The 20,203-nt window shown below is 45.9% G+C and overlaps 1 protein-coding gene across 3 annotated transcripts in view; it reads right to left on the reverse strand.

Moving 5' to 3' along the window:
* Window positions 1–957: 957 nt before the first annotated feature.
* LOC142572083 (ADAMTS-like protein 5) overlaps window positions 958–20,203 on the reverse strand; it is a 214,019-nt gene continuing 194,773 nt past the window's right edge. For all 3 annotated transcript variants that reach the window (XM_075680917.1, XM_075680916.1, XM_075680918.1), the window contains 12 exons: window positions 19,639–19,709; window positions 18,466–18,596; window positions 16,506–16,584; window positions 16,101–16,218; window positions 15,208–15,329; window positions 11,784–11,895; window positions 9,581–9,667; window positions 9,240–9,442; window positions 8,330–8,618; window positions 6,270–6,308; window positions 3,037–3,099; window positions 958–2,514 (listed from right to left, as the gene is read on the reverse strand). In XM_075680917.1, the coding sequence (XP_075537032.1) occupies window positions 2,192–2,514; window positions 3,037–3,099; window positions 6,270–6,308; window positions 8,330–8,618; window positions 9,240–9,442; window positions 9,581–9,667; window positions 11,784–11,895; window positions 15,208–15,329; window positions 16,101–16,218; window positions 16,506–16,584; window positions 18,466–18,596; window positions 19,639–19,704 (1,632 nt within the window). In that variant the 5' untranslated portion in view covers window positions 19,705–19,709 and the 3' untranslated portion in view covers window positions 958–2,191. The remainder of the gene's footprint in view (window positions 2,515–3,036; window positions 3,100–6,269; window positions 6,309–8,329; window positions 8,619–9,239; window positions 9,443–9,580; window positions 9,668–11,783; window positions 11,896–15,207; window positions 15,330–16,100; window positions 16,219–16,505; window positions 16,585–18,465; window positions 18,597–19,638; window positions 19,710–20,203) is intronic.

The following is a 20,203-nucleotide window of genomic DNA, read 5'->3' on the forward strand; positions in this document are numbered from 1 at the left end:
TCTCCGGCTCTTCGAGTAGACCAGCTGATGGATTAGAATTTTACTCTCTGCTACAGGCAATATTTTTTAATTGGGAGTGTTAACTGGATCTCCTTGTATACGGGATTTCTGAACTATTATGCACCAGTATTTAAAGATATACAAATGCCACGTAGCTGAGCAGAACCAAGGCAACGTTTGCCGTCGCTTGGAGATACTCAGATTACATTTAGAATTCGCCTAATTACATAACGAATCATAATTAATCAACTTGTCAAATATTGTAATTAAGTGAAAACTGTCAATGAGAAAATTGCAGAGCAACATGAAAGACTTGATACAGCTTTGTTGCTTTTCCTTTGTGGTAAATTGTCCCTTTTGGACTTGGGTGCAAGAGCAGGAGACATCTGCCCCATCCGGCACCGAATGTTTTGCTTTATAGCATGTCAGCATCAGCTGCAGGGCACAAAGATTTGAGAGTATACCATTGTCTAGGGTTCAATAGCAGGATGGGGCTGGAACTAACTGAGGACTTCTTGGTGAGCGTCGGGTTTTCTTCGGCTCTGCCACATAGCGCGACACCTGTCAGTAGTTATTACAAGTCTAGTACGATGCATATGTTCAGATTGCTTGGTGTATTATGCCCTAGCTTCAGCTTGTTTTCCATCAATGTGGCAACTTATTTCTGGAAATATTAACGGCTGAATTAGCAAGAACGGATGATCATGCTTTCGAAGAGAAATTTATGAGACCGCATTCAGCGCGGCGCGCGTCGACAGTTGCCAAAACAATAAGCTTTCTTTTCTTCGTTTATAATGAGGAAGACGGGCTAAAGAAAAAGGTTCTGAAATTCTGCAAGTCTCGTCTGCCACGATGACGTCAGTGTCAAGCGCTAACGTTAATGTAGGACCTAAAGCAAAGATACTGCTGTAAGCGGCTGAATCTATGGGATAGCGTGTGCAGGGAAACTGCTGTAAAATACAGACAAACAACACTGCTTTTTCTTTCTTTTTTTCTTGGAAAACGAAGGCGTAGTTTTCGCACAAACGTCTGTACGTTTTTGTACAGGGAGCGGCGAACAACAAACACCGTGACGCACACAATTTTCAATAATAGAGACATAGAAGAATAGAAAGGTATCAAAACATTCCACAAAGTGGGTGACTTGTATAAGGTTAAGCAAGGAGATCAATAAATAAAGGGAAAAGTGTCTAAGGTATACTACTGGTGTTCACATTCGATTTGCAGGTACTAAAAAAAGACTGCAAAGGTTCATGACAAAACAGTTGCGCAGATAAATCTTGAGAGCATTAAGAACAATGCGAGGTACGACACAGTAATTCACCACAAAAAATGGAATCATAGCAACAGCACGTTCGTCATGTAAATGCTTGCTTTGCGTGCGAAACGAGTTAACATTGTGTACTTTAGTAAACATCAGTGCGACAAAAATATGTCTTTGGTGTAGTAACATTGATATGAAGACAAAGAAACCCTGCTATAGGATTTCTATCAATACTGAACACCATCCCCGAGGAAGGCAGATGACTCGATAACAGGTGGCTCGAGGGTACAACACTGTCTACAAAAATGTTTACAATAAACGATATAATTTAAACAATGAATAGGCCTTACTGCTCAAAACGAAACTCGCCACGAATATGCAAAGAAGTTCATTTTCATCGCTGGCGCTTTCGTTAACGATTGTCTGCCAGAAGAAATATGACAAAACCCTTTTAGTTGTAGGTGAACATCTGAAAACATGGCAGAGGGAGAGTAAACCGGTGAAAGAATGCACACTGCGATATCGCTCGTCTCGTGTCGATGTTTGAATGTCGATGCTGAGTTAACGAACAGGAATGGTTCTTTAGATGCCTTGTCACGCACAGAATGCTGGTCAGTAACTTACAAGTTAGTCAGCCGATACCCTTAATGGGTGCCAAAACTACTACTCTGTACGGCGGCTTCGGGAATTCAGTATATCTCATCAACGGTTCACCGCGTTCAATCTACCGTGTCAATGGCCCGCAGGCACACGTTCTCTGTGCTTCCAGTCTGTACAAGCAGCTAGCCTGGACAAATTATCCCACATGTTGTTCACCCGGAGTCACTCTTTGCTCGCGGCTGTTTCTCACTAACCATCGTCGCGTTCTGCTTCGCGGCACATTCACGTCCAGTGCATAGCGTTGCATCCAGGAGAAATGAGTCAAAGTCACGTGGTCAAGTTGCACTTCCGACCCTGGAGCTTGCGCAGTCTCGAGAGCTGACGATGCCGGCGTTCGGTAAAGCGGCGCACAAACGACTTGGAGTCGACGACCAGCTTGGACTCCTTGGTGGCCAAGTTCCGCTGCTCGCGCGCCATGACCACGTACTCTCGTCCCACGCGCAGCCTGGGGCACGCGCAGCGGCGGTCACGCGCCCACAGGTACTCGCGCTGCTGCAGGTTTACCAGGTTGCGGTAGGACTCGGCCACGGCGACGTCGTAGCGCACAGAGCCTTCCACGAAATCCGCCGACAACACGGTGGCTTGAATCACTGCGCAGATGCACCGATGTCGTTAAAAGTACGTGCCGGAAGAAATTATACTTCCAACATACAGGGAGCTTAGAGAGGAACGCAAGACAGACGTTAACTACACTGTGCACCTGGCTATCCTCCACCTGGGAAGGGCAATGACCAAGCAAAAAAGAAAAGGGAACAGTTATCACAAAGTACATGGCCAAGAGAACAGCGATCGAACAACGAATGTCGCTGGACTTGATGCTTCGACATGGGCGTGGCATCTTCTGTTTGACCACTGCCAATTTCTTGCTTTGTTGACGTTTGTAGCAAAGCGGTGCAGTGAGGAATGTCACGTAATTGCGTGAGCACCTCTACCTTGGCACGTGGTAAATATGACAAAATAGATTGTATTGACATAGCGAATATAAGCATGAACTGAAAGTAGTCGCTATGCCACCCCATAATCCAAGATTTATCATTCGAAAGCAATAAGGAAGACGAAAAAAAAGAAAGATGTCCCCAATAGTATCTTGTATTGCAGAGACCCAGACTTACCAACATCACTCTTGCAAAAGTGGTGCAATTGGTTTCTTGGTCGATGACACACCGGACACTTCCCTGCAATAAAAATAAGCAAGCGTTGTACTTGGTATCACCTAAAAATATAATATTGCGAACAGCAGTTACGGTGTCGAAAATGGTTCGATCATGTTCGTTCGATCATTGCATTCTGGTTCAGCGACAGCGTAGCACTGAAAATAATTAGGCCGATACAAAGCACGTGTCGGAATTTATGTGGAGCGAAGCTTTGGCGAAGTGGTTAATTAAATGCTGTACAGCGAAATGCGATGCGTACTATTGCGTTCATCTTCATCCAATAAAATGTGCAACCTCGCGCAATGTTTATGCACTTCACAGGACAGCATTTTTCTCATGCAATATTTATGCATTACACCGTCCACAAGATTTGCCGAAACGCAAACACCAAATCAGGCAGATTCACAGTGCGAGACGTCTAAGCATCGATGTCACGAGGACGACGGCAATCTCTGATGCTTGTCGGAAGAATAGTGATGACAGGTGTATGTACAGAGAATTGAGACATATCTAGTTAAGGACTCTGTGTCGGTTGTTTTACAGCCGCACATACTCATTTTTCAATCAACATTAATAGGGACATACCCAGAAACATGCCCTATGGCCCAAGAAGGTAAAGGGGCCCTGAACCACCTTTTACCGAAGTGGAGAAAGGCATTAGAAGTGAAAATAGACGATTTCAGAAATACTTTGTCGCAAAAAGTACTTCAATGCGTCCTTCAGAAGCGGAGTTAATGGAACGCGGTTTCCACTGTGCTCCCGTTCCTTCTTCACAGCCTTGCACTGCGAAGGTTACGGCGCAGTGGGGCGTGCCCACAACGCTTTGCCTTCTAAATGTCACCATGGCGCACAGATCAAACGTCATTTTAGATGTTAACGTAGACGCCACGACTTCCGCCTTGGGTGCCTACGAAGCGCTAAGCATAAGCCGAACGCGGTTGTCCTCAGCGAGCCGCAGTGTGCATAGCCAGTGGACTCGTGGCGGCACCCCGCGGCAGCCGCGGCATCTACGCCATGTAGCCGACCGCAACTTGATGTCAGCTACCGGCCAATAGCAGCCGTCTGAGGAAATGACGGAATAAAGCGTCCGATGACGAAATAAAGCGTCCGATGACGAAATAAAGCGTCCGATGACGAAATAAAGCGTCCAGGCGAGAGAGAACCGGGCCTTCGGTTGAAAAGAGCGTTTGAAAGAAAGGTGATTTCGCGATCCGCTTACGAGCTCTACGCGCCGCATACGACAGCAAAACTTGGCTGAGATGTTTACAGCAGCGTACACTATTCGCAGACTTATTTCACGAAGCCCGAGGGGTGGTTCAGGGCCCGTTTAAAGGGAAACTCCGGCGTTTTTTATGACCATATCAGGATATCGTCATTTTCTAATGGCATTGACAGTCTGCCGCGGTAGGGCGTCTAAATTTGCTTAGAAATTCATCAATAACATTAAATAACCAATAAACGAGATACCGAAAGTGTAACGGGTAGCTGATTCGTGTGACGGCACGGTGAGTCGACGACGTCCGATCCTACACTACCATAATGTAAACACGCAGAACGCGTGCTAAACATGCAGTACACTTGGCGCTGACGCCGAGGAAGCGAAGCTGATAGTGTCTCCTGAAGACACAGGGAGCTTTTACAGAGTTTCCGAAGTAGACAACGGTAATTTAGGCGAGGATTTCAGCGGCAGTGGCGGTGCAGCCTCTGACGTCATAAACACACGGTGGCCAGTAGAAAGTGATTATATATATATATATATATATATATATATATATATATATACGAACTTGAGGGGCCGATTGGTTAACATGAGAAGCCAACAAACGCAGACCAAGGACAACATAGGTGAAATTACTTGTATTTACTAAGTGAATTAAAGAAATATAGATAAATGGAAATCAAAGTGGATCAAAAAGAACAATTGACCGCAGGTGGGATACGAACCCACGTCATCGCATTACGCGTGCGATGCTTTTACCATTTCAGCTATCGCGGCGCCATTTTCCTATCTATTTTCTGGGGTATTCATGTTTTACTACTAGAACTAAGCCTGGGAGGGTTACCTAGCGCCATCACTCACAAACCTAGGCGGCGGATTTGGAACATCCTTTCTGCCGCAGGCGTCACGAATACGTTATCTATTTGGGTGACTGCAACGTATGACGGCAAATTATGACACAACGGAGACGTTGTGGTAAAGACAAATTTAAAGCTTTCAATAACTTACGTAGTCACTATTTCATTAAAGGGAAAGGAGGAGAAAAATGAGGGAATGAAAGGGAGGTTAGCAGTACGAGTATCAGCTGGCTACTCCGTGCTGGGGAATGCGGTAAAGGGAATGAAGAATAAAGACAAAAAAAAAAAAAAGCACACGATAACGTGTTCCAACGCGCTACAGCTTTCAAACTCGGTCACACAATTCACAAAACCTTAAACATTAAGCACCGCATTGAAGGCCTTGTGTGCCGTAACCCGTCTGGACCCGAGAGGGTCATTCAAAAGGGAGAGATCTTATCAATAGGAAAGAGGTCGACCTGAGCTAAGGCGCTCCAGTCTGCTATTCTGCGCTGGAGAAGGGGGATAAGAGTCAAAGGGAGTGAAAGCACGGGAACGGATGATGATCAATAGTTAGTGCATATGTACACTAGATGGTGGCCCAAATAGAACCGCTCGTGTAGTTTCGTGTCATGCAGGAACTCCGACAGTGCTTTAGTTGTCCGCATTGAAGTTGCAGTGCCAGCCCATGGTCCGAGCATAGCGTCTTCCGACAGTGGTTGCCTACCAACGCTGGCTAAGAAATCATCCAACGTCCTTCGCTTCGGCATATATGCTGGTCAATCGCACACTGTGGGAGTTTCAGGCGTCTGACAGTGTTCGCAATCGGGGGCTGTTCCACTGCACGATGACGTGTGCGTAGCGGCGAGTGAAAGCAACGCCCAGCCGAATCCTGCATAGCAATGACGCTTTGCTCCGCGTAACCTTCGGGGGTAAACAATTTAACGTCTGGGTCGATTATATGTAGGCGTCTGTAGACGTTGTCGGCATGGGCTCTGTATGCCTTTGTAAGGTCCTGCGTGAGTGCACTTGAAATTTTCCAGGAGTAAGGACGGATTCCGCTCAAGATCATGTGCTAGTTTCTAAATTATCGGGAGACATAAGTGAAATACGCAGTGTTGCTACGACACACTTACCGTTGTTTTTCTTTTCCTTGCCTGGCTTGTGCCTCGTTTCTGGAAAAAAAATCCGTGCGAGTTAGTTTATGCAGGATAAAGAAACACGAGAGATTTGGGGAATAAAAGCTGCGTGGTTAGCCACGTTAACCGGAGTAACTACGGAGCATGCTATGTTTGCGCAACAATAAACAGCCAAATTTTCAGGGAGGAGAAAAATGACGCCTTGCGATACCAAGCTGGTGCTAGCTCTATTGCTGTCAACATCACAAGAACGGCTGCTCTGTTTTAGGGACCGAAGCGTGTTTTGTGATTCTGGATCTAAATGTGACTAAAAGTCACTCCACTCGAGAAAATAGTCACCGCCAAGCAATTTTCGTAACGAAAACAAGCGCATTGCATGGCTTTAATGTTGCCGAAACTACTGTGTGCTTCTTACTCAAGTAGAAAGGGCCAATTATCGCTTGAGGACGTGAGCTCTGCACAGTGGAGGTCTGTTAAAATTGCGTGGGACAGGGAAAAGAAGAGGTGAAAGGCAGAGAGGTTAACTAGATTAAGTGCCCGGTTGACTACTCTGCTCTGGAGATTGGGTAAGGGCACAAAAGATGAGAAAACAGGAAAAGATCAAAACGCATACTTTCGCACAAACTACCATTTTTCGATCAGTACAGTTTCCCTAAAGAAAACACACTAGCGCTTCTAAATCATATCACAAGAAGCCAACAAACAATGACACTAAGGACAGCAAAGGAAAATTACTTGTGCTTACTAATTGAATTAAAGAAATAAATTAATGGCAACAAAAGTGGATGAAAAAACAACTTGCCGCAGGTGGGGAACGATCCCACGTCTTCGCATTATGCGTGCGATGCTCGCACGTGTAAGGGGAGAAGAATCGCACAAGAGCATCGCACGCGTAATGCAAAGACGTGGGATCGTTTCCCAGTAACTGTCAGTAATATTGTTGTATTCGCAGTAATGTCAGTTGTATGTTGAAATAAATTTGATTTGATTATATTTATTTTGGCTTAACCCTTGCCGAAGTGTCTTTCGTTCTCTCTGATGACCTTAAAGCGATGCGTCTTCACGGAGTCTGACGTTATGAAGCAGCATCTAGAGTGGACACTATTATACAAGCATGTTTGATATTTTTACTAAATACTATCACGAAGTAAAGTTCTGCGAGCTAATAAAACAATTATTGCGCCACAGGCTTTTTGAGGAGGCTCTCAAGAAATGCTTTTTTGAAACACTGACCTGCTGAAAGATCACTTGTCGCTCAACATATCCAACGTAAAAATGCTTTGTGACTGTCTTGGACGCTGCTAGTGAGCAAGACAAAATAACTAAAAAAGGCTACTTTGTGGACTGACATTTGTGCAAGACAATTTGCCATCTTAACTCGGCACTTTACTGTGCGGCAATTTACTGTCAACATGCGTGAGTCTTTAACCATGGGCAAATTATCAACGGATAAAACACATTGTGCAAGCAGCTCTGGGGACGGGTTCTAGCATTTTTTACCTAGTCGCTCTGTTGCATAAATATGTCAGTTGCTTTCTTTGCTCTTCTCTCTCCCTGGTCCTCTTATTCCTTACGTAGTTGAGCGTGTTATAATGCGGCACCATGGTCATTTCGCTTCAATGCGGTGATGTCTTTTCCCATGGTACTGCTTTTGCTATTCGGTTGCTCCACACGTTTTCTATGCTTCTGCAGGAGACCCAGATCAATGTAAAAGCAGACGCAGCAGATCTAATATAGGACAGACGAGAGTGGGTGTCCTACGGTGAGAAAAAGATGCTTGAAAACGCCGAAGCGCTGCACGTGTTTTCTTAAGGGCAATACTTCCACTACTCTGCTCGACTTCAACGCCTGTAGCTGTTACCTCTCGAACTAGGTAAAATTCTACTTCAATTTTAACATCGCATTTTCAAGCGCAGGGTTCACCACTACCGACTTTCATTATTCTAACTACTGTAAAAGAGCACATTTATTAACAGAAAACACTTGCGATGAGGATAGCTGGAGATCACCAAGGCATTGCGAGTGAATAAAAACGTAAGAGGAGAAATGGTACTTACTGCCTCCTTTGTGCCTGTTTGTCGGGATCACTGACACAGCATCGGTGCTGCTAGTGATTGTGCTTGTTACTTCATCTGTGAGGAACGGAATGGCGTTGTCTTCGAGTGGTCCCGCATGGAGCCGAGCCCGCCGGATGTGGTGTTCTGCAGTGGCTGGCAGCGCATTGGCGGCGGCCTTCTGAATCAGGTAACTCGGAGGGTCGACAACACTGCTCCGCCATCTGTTGTCTTCCTTCGGAACCCAGTATTGGTAGCGAACGCTGGAATTAGCCTTCTTGACCATGTAAACCTACAATGTAATGGGGAAGGAAAGTCTTAAGGTAACATTACAGAAACTTGCACCGCAATAGGAATATTGTACTTCATTGAACAAAACATTGTGAGCCAGAAATAAGCTTATGAAATACCAGTAAACTGAAACACTTTACTAAAGAGGAACCAAAGAAACATGTGTGAATGCGCGAAGTTCAGTTGAGTTCTCCAAGATTATGCAGCGAATTTGATACTAGAGTCCGTGCGACCAGGCGAAGATTTTCGGCAACCAAAAGCGCAATGCCTGAGATTTAAGAACAAGCAGTTAACACATAAGAGCTCAATAAAGCGAAAAGAATAGCCATGGCAATGAATATACCATGCAAAGAAAAAGAAAAGCCCATTTCCTTTGCCACAATACAATGAAGAACAAGAATGACTAGCTGTGCCAGCGCTGTTGAATATAAGCCATCCTTTCGCTGCTTGTTGCGCGAAGTGCTATGCAAATTACTTGTAGAAGTGAGTATGAAGAACTACCGGGGGGCGGCGGCGAATGCAACACGCAACGACAAGCTCGCGGAAACGCCAGATAACGCCGAGGGAACTGTCACGCCATGCGAAACAAAGAGGCGTTCTGCGTTGTTGCACGTTTGCTTACCGCAAGCGTGACCGGTTTCATTGTGGGTCCGACAGCTGTGAGAGCTTCGCTCCCGTTCTCGGCCATCTCGTGAGTGAAGCTCGTACCTCCGGCAAGAATGGTCGAAGTACCTCCACCCAGCTTTCGCGTTTCCCAGCGAATTGTCTTATTGCTGATGCCTTTGTTTGGGACGATCGAACGGCTAGGCCAGTGGTCCCACAGGGCTGCAACACAGAGCGCACCGCCAGGAGCCGACACATCGATTCAGTTGGTGTTTACGTGCTGGTGTCAACGCACACGCAAAAAAAGATAAAAAGAGCCCTAATGAGAGTAAGGCAAGAACATGGGCTAAAACTACTTACTCAGCACATTGTGGCTGTCGTCTTCAACGCGGATGTTAGTGGCACCTCGTGGAATGATAGTCACGGCCATGTACTTGTACAGTTCTCCTAAACAGGGAGTGGCATGAGAATAAAAAATGATTTGCGATTCTTGAGCTACGGCCTACTTCGCGCATGTTACTGAGAACGAGGTTGTAGAATTGAATCCCGGCTGTTAAGTGCGTAGTGCAAGGGCGCTCGGGTATACTTGGATGTAAGCCCACCTAAATAAAGAAACTCAGGTTATGAAGATGAATTCGAAGCCCTTTGGCTACGGAAACCTTGGTAGCACAGGCAGCAGTTTGAAGTTTTAACTTTGTTTCTCTCACAATACAGATAGGAAGAGAGGGTGCAGGGAATAGCTGTTCAATGCAGCTTCAAGGCTACCCAACCGAAGTTTTTGGTACGGTTAGCTCGAAAAAACCGCAACAGCTAGCTTATTTCCTGCGTTTATTCTTGGCACGTGTGATGAGGGAACTAAATCTGGGGATAGATCCTTTTTATTGTTGTTGGCGTGTCGGTGAGAGAGGGATTAATTAGGTGCGAAAGGCAGGGAGGTTAACCGGTAGATATCCAGTTTGCTAAACTGCCGTGGGGAAGTTCACGTTTTGCCAATACACGCTATTTCATAGACTCAAAACAATAAGACGTCGCGAAGTTCGCCTGATGTTATTTGTATGACGTGCCAAAGCGTCATGGTCGCCGCCACACATTGATATAAACTAAATTTTTGGCATCTTATAACACTGATTTGTACTAGCAGATACGGTGGAAGCCAAAAGAATGGCTCACGCGAGAAAGCTGTTGGGAAGAACAGGGAAGTAAACTTTGGAAAAAGCTGCAGCGCGGTATTGCCAAGCAGTTGTAACTTTGATGTCGCACACGTCTTGTGCTCAGCTATAAGCAAACAGTACTAGGTAGCGAACTTGTACTTAAGTGGTGGTGCGCAAGGTAAGTGCTCGATATCATTAGTGTTTTGCATAGATTGCAGACAACTGATTACTGAAATCTCAGTCAGTGTATAGCGTGCGGTGCGCACACCGCCTTTTAACGTTGCTTTGTATCGCTATATTCGGCTAATAATTGAATGACACGACTTTACTTCATTAGGAGGCAGTCACATTCTTGGCATTTTCTATTAATTAAATGCTGGGATTTTACGTGCCAAAACCACAATATGATGATGAGGCACGCCTTACTGGGGGATTCCGGATATATACTGCCCCCTAGGGGTTCTTTAACATGCACCCAATGCACGAAACACGGGCGCTTTTGCATTTCGGCCCCGTCGAGATGTGGCTGGGATTTAATCCCGCACCCTGGGGCTTAGCATCGCAACACAATAGCTGCTACGGCACCGGCCAGGAATAAGTAAAGGTTGTTGAAAATTCGCAGGCAATAACCAGCAAAATAAGACGAGCCACGAAAGTGGGCTTCTCCCCACGATATGTCATATTGTGGCGAAGCCAGAGTTACAGATGCTTTTCATCAAGTTTTTTACGCATAAACGCATACGCATTAACGAAAGTGGATGTTCAGCGAAGCTGTTGCGAAAACACCGCTACAACTGCAAGAAGGGTGGAAGGGGGGGCGGGCGGGAGTCATGCAGTGCTTTACTTATTGTTCGGATGTTTCGGATGAGCTTGTTCTTTATTGACACGTATGTTGTATAGGCGATTTCAATGAATGCATGCGCTGTTCGCTTCACTTCGCTGAGCACTTGTAGCCTCTACCTCACGGGGGTGTGAGCCATTGCTGATCATAGATGCTTGTTCTGAACATTGTTCTTTATTGAAACGTACGCTTTTCTGTACGTTGTATGCGTGCCTCTAGTGTATACATGAACTGTTCGCTTCACTTTGCTGAGTGCTTGTAGCGCCTGCATTACAGGGGGGATGAGCCATTGCATTTTCGCTTGCTTGGAGGGGGGGGGGGGTTAGAGCCATTGCTTATGAACATGAAAGTAGCCTACCACCAAGAGGCTAACAGCTTCGTTGTAAAGACTGCGTAAAATGAGCTTTCTGGCAGATAAACAAGAGACAAGTCAGAAGGGACTGCGTGTGCGCTGTGTTACGCAAATGTAGTACATTCGCGTAACTGACAGTCAGTACCGACAGAGCTGTGCCGTGAGCCACTGCCATGCATTCACCTTGTACAATTGGAGCACGCACGGGTAGAAACCCACCTTGTGTAGAAGACATCTGCTGCACTTGAATGCATGAAAGATTCCTGCCTCCGCAAACACCACATTCGTCCATTCGAACACCCGATTCTATGATGCCGTCACATCCGACGTCCTGCGAACACAGCATTGTTCGGAGTGGGATTAACGTCATGGTTAGCAAAACGAGAACACGTTAAAAGTGGGAGCCAACGTTTCGACAAGTGGACTTGACTTGCGGAAAAGACAACTCCACTTGTCGAAACCTTGGCTCCCGCTTTTATCTTGTTCTCGTTTTGCTGATCGCCTTGAATTTCATCTTCCGCCTTCTTCAATGCGTTCTGCCTTATCAGGATATTTCGGTAAAACCAGGGCCAAGCAGCGGGAACCTATATTGCTTCTGTTTAGCGTCAGGAACTGCAATAACACTGCGAGGAATATATACTGCAGCGGGTACGCAGATTTGCCAGATGCACGATATGTCAATACAAGAAAATATCCTTAGAAGTTCGAAGAACGAAGGTCAAGCTGTTCGGCGCTTCTGTATGCTCACTATTGCTTGCGATTTAAGTACGGTTATGCCGCTGAGACAGTAATTACTTTGAATGTTTCTGATAGATTGACGGGTAAATTTTTGTAATCGCTCGAAGTGACCGACTAGATGTATAGGAGGCCAGGAATGGCTTTGAATATGTAAAGACAGCAGGTCTACTGTATACAAGTTATAAACAGCCATGTAACCGTAAACGCACGTTCGGCCATCTACGTCGTAACTTTTGTAGTGCTCTTCTTTAAAATACCTGCTACTAAACTCGTACGTCAGAAATCAGAATGCGCTACTTCTGTTAGGAACCACAGCCCTAATAACCTTAGGGTTATGTGAAACGTTCCAAAATAAGTGATTTCAAATGTAACGGAACCGCAAGCAACTCATAAGTGAAAAAAAAAGATGTACAAGCACGACTATCGCCCCCAGATCAGGGGAAGAACACGGCTCACGGGCAGGTAGCGCGAGGATAGAACACACTTGCGCTCGACTCGAGCGGCCACGGTATCGGCCACTCCCGAGATCCCGCGGCACCATGACTGGCGGCTACCTCTTCGCGTCCCCTCCCACAAATTTTGGCCTACTTTTACTGCCATTTTAATGTGATATTTAAACGACGGGAACATTCTATAAACATTTTCAATCGCACCATCGACACATTACTACACTATAATATGTATCACAGCACATTGACCACCGTTATGAACCTAATACCCAGTCACGACACACAATGGTACAAATATTTTCATCCCATCCCTTGACTATAACCACCTCCGCAACGGTACTGTAAATATTAATGATAACCTCCTGTATTGCGAGTCGTTAGCTACATTAGTTTACTAGCTCTTGGGTTCTGTGTTGGTGTGCCACTGCATTGCTTATCTTTAGTTTTCGTAACCACTCACTTGTTTAGCGTTTACGATTCTGAAGGTGTGTTAAAAATGGGAGTAATTTTCTCATGTTTGAAAAATCTGAAAATGTGGCTTGAATGTTATCAAACGCGACATCGATTTTTCTGATCGCACTCCGTGGTGGCCATTATTTTAAAAAGGGAATGGCCGACTGTCGTTTTATGAATCACTAGAGTCAGGCTTGAAGCAGGTTTTTGGTGCAAGATCTTTTATAACATCCGAGATTAAAAAAAAGAAGAGACGCTTCCGCTGCTGCTACGGGTACAGAACTTTCCAAAATAAGCGTGAAGGTACCTCTACTAACTAAATTAACAATGATAGAATTTGGAAGCGCGACTGAACGAGGACCTTGAATAAAGAGGCACACAAAGGCAGCGCTGTCGGTTTCTACGGCCTCGTTCAGTCGCGTTTGCAAATTTTATCACGGATGCAAACAAGCTAGCCCGCCAACGTTTTTTCACTAAATTAACAAAATTAACAAGCACGTTGTCACGCGCTCACAGGTATACATGAACACATCTAGCTCGATGAGCGTGGAAACTCGCCGTCGAAGTGCTGTAGTGAGGAATCGCGGCAGCAGCAGCGAACGAATTGACCTTCGTGTATATCCTGCTTCAGCGTGAACGAAACGTGGAAAACACAGCGCATACGAAGCTACCGGCACTACGCGGACTCTGCAAACATCGCAGATCGCCGCGCCGTAACTAGCAGCCGCCACAGAAGAAGCCCCCTCCCCGTCTTTGCAGCGCGAGTCCTACGGGACTTTACAAATGAAAATACTGTTGAACTCTTATGGGTCCCTGCCCATTCGGCGAATCAAGGGAATGAGGAGGCGCACTGGGTAGCCCGAGGTCTAATAAACCGGGTGGTGTGCCCCTCAGACTCGGATCACATGGATGAGGCACCGACGACATACCACGAGATAACAAACTACTAGAAGCAAAAAAGCCGAATCTACCCGCCTCCAAACGCAAGCCTCACGCGAGCTCAAGCCTCCATCCTGCGTCGAATCCAAACTAGGTCGTTCCCCAGCCCACATTGGCTGGCCATAATTACCAACGGGCAATGGAATCCCAATATGTCAAAACTACACAAATGAAACATTGGCTACCCAAAATAACATTCTTTGGGGGTGCGAGGGCTTACCCCCTCCCAGGTCGCTCCTGGCAGCTCCCTCACAACAGACGTGGGAGGAGCTGCTCAGAACGCCGGATGAAAAACTACAAAAAGCCCTCGTTGCCTGGGCCGAAAGGGTCGCTCCTCGTGAGGGGCCATCCTAGGACTCGGGCCTGCCAGATCATAACTGAGCAGAATCTCAAAGTGGTTACCCCCCCCCTCCCCCCCGTGCCTCGCGCGCGAACAGGAGAGGGCGCGCTTCCTGCCCGCCTTCCACGCTCGCACACGCGAGATTGAGCAGCCTTCGCCGGCTCAACCTGGTACGCTTTCACTTGCATATACAGCATACGGCGCGCGAGGCCGATTTCATCGCCCTTGGACTTGATATGGAACCTCACGGCGACGGCAGCAATGCTTCTGTATTGTCCATATAGTTGCTATGGCATTAAAAGCAAGACCGACGAGTAACGCGATACCTGGAACTAGGTTCAAGGCTGGTTACGTAATTCAAGATTAGAAAGCAGTCTATAGTTGGTAAGTTAGGTGAATCCTGTCAACGGAAGATATAAAATGATCGACACTTTTCTTGCATAGCTTCGGAATAAACAATCTGAGAAATGTCCTGCTGAGGCATGAATCATCGCTGTGCACGCCTTTAATTTTTAATTTCTTTTTGCTAATAGTAGCAGTGTTCAGTTCTCGTGGTTTGGCCTCATCCTGAAAATAAATGCTGAATGCACAACTCACGATGAACTTGTGCAAATAAAATAGTAGAAAACGACTACTATCTGCTAAACATGACGCATCACAATATACACGAAATGAAGGTAAGGTTTAGGCGGTGTCGTTAACCGAATGCGTTCCTAGAGCTTACCTTACACCGGCCATTGACGCATATCTTGGACTGGCCGCATGACGTACCGTCCGCCATCTTCCCGAAACTGAAGATCATTGTAGAGTCTTGCGATCTACACCTTAGTTCACAGGGATTTCGCTCTGTAAAGGTGAAAGGAATGGAACTTGTGAACGCCATGTTCCTCCTATATGCTTTAGGCAGCAGAAGCGAGCTGTATTTTCAGCAGAACATACCAAAGCTTTACATATCCGGTAGAGACAACTCAGAAGTCGAACAGAAACTAGAATGATCCAAGTTAATTTGTGACTAGCTACCAGAATCAATAATCTCGACACAAAATCGGAACGCTGCCGAAATGGTACGGAAATGTATAAACGAGAGTAATTTGTCACCCTAAAGAACTAAATGACAGGCCTAAAACCTTATTTAAATAAATTCTGGGGCTCTGCCTGCCAAAAGCACAATATAATAATGAGGCACGCTGTAGTGGAGGACCGATTAATTTTGACCACGTGGTTTTTTTTAATGTGCACCAAATGCACGGTGCACGGGTATCTTACATTAATGGGGAATTTCTGAATATCCCACGATAACAATAACCAATCCGCGTAAACCTTATCGTGGATATTGAGCGGCCATGTTAGGAACATGCACTGAAATAAAAGAAACGCTTTGTGTACACCTATATACTCCCACGGAATACTATCAGTCAATATCGAGGAAATAAAGGACATCGATACTTTAACATTCAAATGACAAAATTGAACTTGTGTATGCGCGTCCCACCGGCCTCGGACGCCACTTCTAACGAGAAATGAAAAAGGGGCCGCTATCGGTGCCACACGCGCTAAAGTCGTCTGGGACCTTCGGACGATGCGATAAAGGCTAACACGGGAGTCTATATTCCTCACTCTGCGTGTGACGTTCCACAGCAAACCACTTGGAAACTCGCCGTCCGTTCCCCATGAATCGGTTGTTGAAGGCCGAGCATTGAACGTCTGTGAAGTCTTCGCTGCCCGGAGGACACCTCTGAAAAAAAAAATTAAATGCATGCTCGGCAGTTTCAATGCATGAAAGTTTTCAGCGCTAACGAACCGCTTGGACCAGCTGAGCACAAATTGAAGCGTGCATATGTATAATCACAATGCATGGCACGGAAAATTTGCTGCCCCAAGGAGTTGGCCACGTAATACTTTAGCTGAAGAAAACATCACTGTAGGTATGAGATAAGCTGTACGAATACTGGGATATTGAACCGACTACGTTCGAAGGGAACTTTTTTTTTTGTTACTGGCATGCATAGGTCAAAAACGTACCTCCGTGTTGCAGAGCTTGTGTTCCCATAACGTCCTGGAACAGTTTGAGTACGGAGAATTCGTCGCTGTGAGTGAGCTCCTACGGGGAAACAAGTACTCGTTATACCATTGGAAACATTTCAATGTGCAGATAGTATAATTTGTTCGGCTGAAGCTATGACGGATAGCTTGCGATCTTCAGACGTCTATGATCCTGCGAAGAGTGAAAAGGGACTGATGTCCGCCGTGTTGCTCAATTAACACGGCTTCCAACATGCAGCTTAAACGCGTTATGGTGACTAGTATTTTATTCGGAACTTTGGGATTAAGTTAGTGGAAGGTCACTCAAGCTAGGATATGACTGTTGTGCTCCGTGTCTTGGGCATAGTGACATGGGATGATCAATTACACAGCGCGGGCATGCAAAATGAGGTAGGCTGCACGATGAACAGTTATGCTTTCTATTAATCTTATCTAAAAATACGTAACTACTCGCTTGATAAAAAAAAAAGCCACGTTGCTCGTATAAATATTAACTCGAGAAATTCCCACTACAGGAAAGACTGGGTCCTGTGGGTGTGTCTGTCGACAACGTTTCGATAGACATGACCGAGCAGGAGTTGCGTTTTCTTTTTTTTTTTTGGCTGCATTCCCGTAGAGAGGTTGGTTGTTTTTTCATATTGCAATATGCAGGTTGTATTTCTTCTAGACAATACAGATTATTTTATATAAAAGATGTGGCCATGAGACACCTGTAGTCCTCGCATACGAGCTCCACGGCGAGGCGGAAATAATTTTCTGCTGCTTAAGTTACTCTCAAAACTAACGAAAAAATTATCTTTCTTATAAAGTGGAGCGCAATTGTTTACATGCACAAGTTGTAGGGCGTCACAATTAAAGGTACAGGTGCCCAAATCTAACTGGCGTGCGCTAGCGGCCACTTTTCTGCGCGTCAGCACCGTATGACGGGGCGAGGCTGGAAACAGCCCAGCAGACGATGGGCCCAGCTGAGCGCGCTTTGTCCGAATGCGCTTAGCCTCAAACAGTTTCTAGCCTAGCCCCGTGATACGGCGCTGACGCATGGAAAAGTCGCCGCTCGGGCTCGCCAGTTAAAGATTTGGGCGCCTGTACATTTAATCTTTTTTTTTAATCCAAGAAAGCACGTAATTTGATATATTCACCATCGAAATTGAAGGCCAAATTCAGGCAATATCGAGACTGGGGCGTCCCGCTGCGCGTCAGACGGCAACGCCCCGTAAAGAAGTGTAGGGGCGAACTTTGAATGGGAGCATGCTGCAGCAAATCCTGATCAGACGCAAAGCAACACACGCTTGCCAAGGCATAGCGTGTCGCATAAGTAGCTGCCACGACTGGCCGAGACGTTCAAACTTCCTCGCGTTTGTCGTCACGGTGCGTTTCGGCCCGATATGATAGCGGGGATGACTTTCCTGCACTCCCGCGGCGCCCGGTTTCGATATTGCTTGGATTTACCGTTGAAATTAGATAAATATATCTAATTACGCGCGATTTTCAAGATCCTTAAGATATGGGGGTGCATTAAGATGCGACTGCTTTAAAATTCGTGATTTAAACAACTGCCCGTATGCCATTAATAAAAAGTTAATTACAATTTCTGTTAATTAGTATTCTGAAGCTCACGTTATTAGCGGTAAATTATGTCCACCTCGCCTAGGAATTTCTTTGCAAGAACGCCCAGTTCGCTGGGCCAATAGCCTCTTTAGTACAAATCTGCATTGTCAAAAATATTGACACCCTGTATGCGTTGTTACACGTGATGGTTCGTTGTCGATAGCATTGACTCGTTTGGCCCGCCCGTTTTAAGAAGTAAAGTTTGTTAGGTCCCTGCTCTGCACTTTGCGAATTTATCCTCTGTTTTCTACTCCACAAATGATCAAACCACGGATGAATGTTCGCTTTGACTGTGGAAGGAATGTGTTCTTGCGTCATCCTAGGACTTTACCTTGCGAGGCAAGGCCGGGCTCTGGTCGTTATGCCACCGCCGCAAGTTCTGCTGCAGGGCGACCAGACGTTCCAGTCGGACCACGACTGATGAGATGAGGAGGATGACGAGGTTGCCCTGGCTCTACACATCTGCGTTTCAGCGCGAAAGGGAAGGCATCACTACGGTGCATTGTTTTAAGCTTGTTGCAGCAAAAAAGCAAGAAATGTCCCGCAGATTTCAGGAGTCAGGATGTGTTTCGTTCGTACGCAGAAAGCCAAGTTCTTGGCGTCTTATGTACCAAAACCGCGACCTAATGAGGCAATCGCCGTAGCCTGGGGCGACTCCAGAGTTTTGACCTTCTGGGGTTCTTTAAAGTGCGCCCAAATGCAGTGCACGAGCGTTTCTTACATTCCGCTCTCAAAGAAACGATCGAACCTGAACCCGGCTGGGATCGAACCCGCCACCCCGGGTTGAGCAGCGCTGCGCCATAGCCGGTTCGTATGGAGTAGGGTAGTTCGTTCGCATAATGTGAAACTCAGCGATGCCCAGCTTTAGAGTAGTTGGTGTTGCGTGGCTCCTGAAATGCGAGGCAGTGCAGCAGGACGAGGACAGATAGAAAGGGCGACAACAAGTCCTTGTCGCCCCTCCCTACCCCCACTACAGGAGCCACGCGACACATTTTGCGCGTTTGCGTGCTTTCGGTACTTCGTTCATACGATCAGTACGGCAGTCACTTGACAGGGGTAATAAATGCGAGCGAGGAGGGTGGACGAAGCTGTAACACTGTACATCAGCGGTATTCGAACGATTCAGGCGTCTAGACATGTTGCCGGAGGCGTTGCAAGTTGGGATGAGGCTAACTACTTAGCTAAGCGGTATCACCTTCCACATTATATTAGACATATCTATTTGCCGCGGCACGAGGTACAAGCTTGTCCCATGTTCTTGTGATCTGAGCGTGAAACTTAATATGAGGGAGGTTCGGTGTTTCAAGATAAATAAGCACCGCGATCTTCATCTGGTAGCTCGAAGAACTGAAGGCATACACAAACGATGAAATAGTTATCTTCAAATTTAACTAGAACTTTGCTTTTAACGCTACTTAAATTTGTTTCCGTAGACAGGTGATAAGCTTCAAAGTTTGTTTAAGGGGTGTGGAGAAAATCACGCTTAAATTCAACTGTAGCTTACCGAGAATTGCTGCTGGCCGATCGTTAACCAGGCTAGGAGTAGCGATGGCGACCACGGCGTCCTCATTGCGCCTTTGTGAGAAAAAAAAAGAGGAAGATATTGCTAAATTATTACAATCTATCAGTTCTTAGCACATTCTGGCACAAAGACATCAGAAGAGGTCGGAAATTTGGAAATATTTCTGATCGTTAAGCTGAGAAATGTGTTGGTCAGATGGTCTATGTAAACAATTATTGTTATTCATGGCAGCACGAATTATTTTACTGAATACATCTACATCAACTTGCAGCGCCTGCACCGAAGCGGCGCCTGTTAAGGTGTCTAAAATGTTCTGCAACGATTCCAAGAAACGGCAAACGCGGTAGAAACCGTGTTTACGATGTCTCAGGCTTACAATGGTCGATGGTCAAGCCCTGTAAGATATTCTGTCTTAATACTAGACATTCTATTGATTTTGGTGTAAGTTGTTCATTACATTAATTACCACGTAAAGAAGCAAAATAATTTTGTTTTAGAATTATGTCTCATGCTGCCATCGGCAAGCTGTCAGCGATGCCCGAATAAG

Source organism: Dermacentor variabilis, chromosome 2, assembly GCF_050947875.1.
Source record: "Dermacentor variabilis isolate Ectoservices chromosome 2, ASM5094787v1, whole genome shotgun sequence".
NCBI lineage: Eukaryota > Metazoa > Arthropoda > Arachnida > Ixodida > Ixodidae > Dermacentor > Dermacentor variabilis.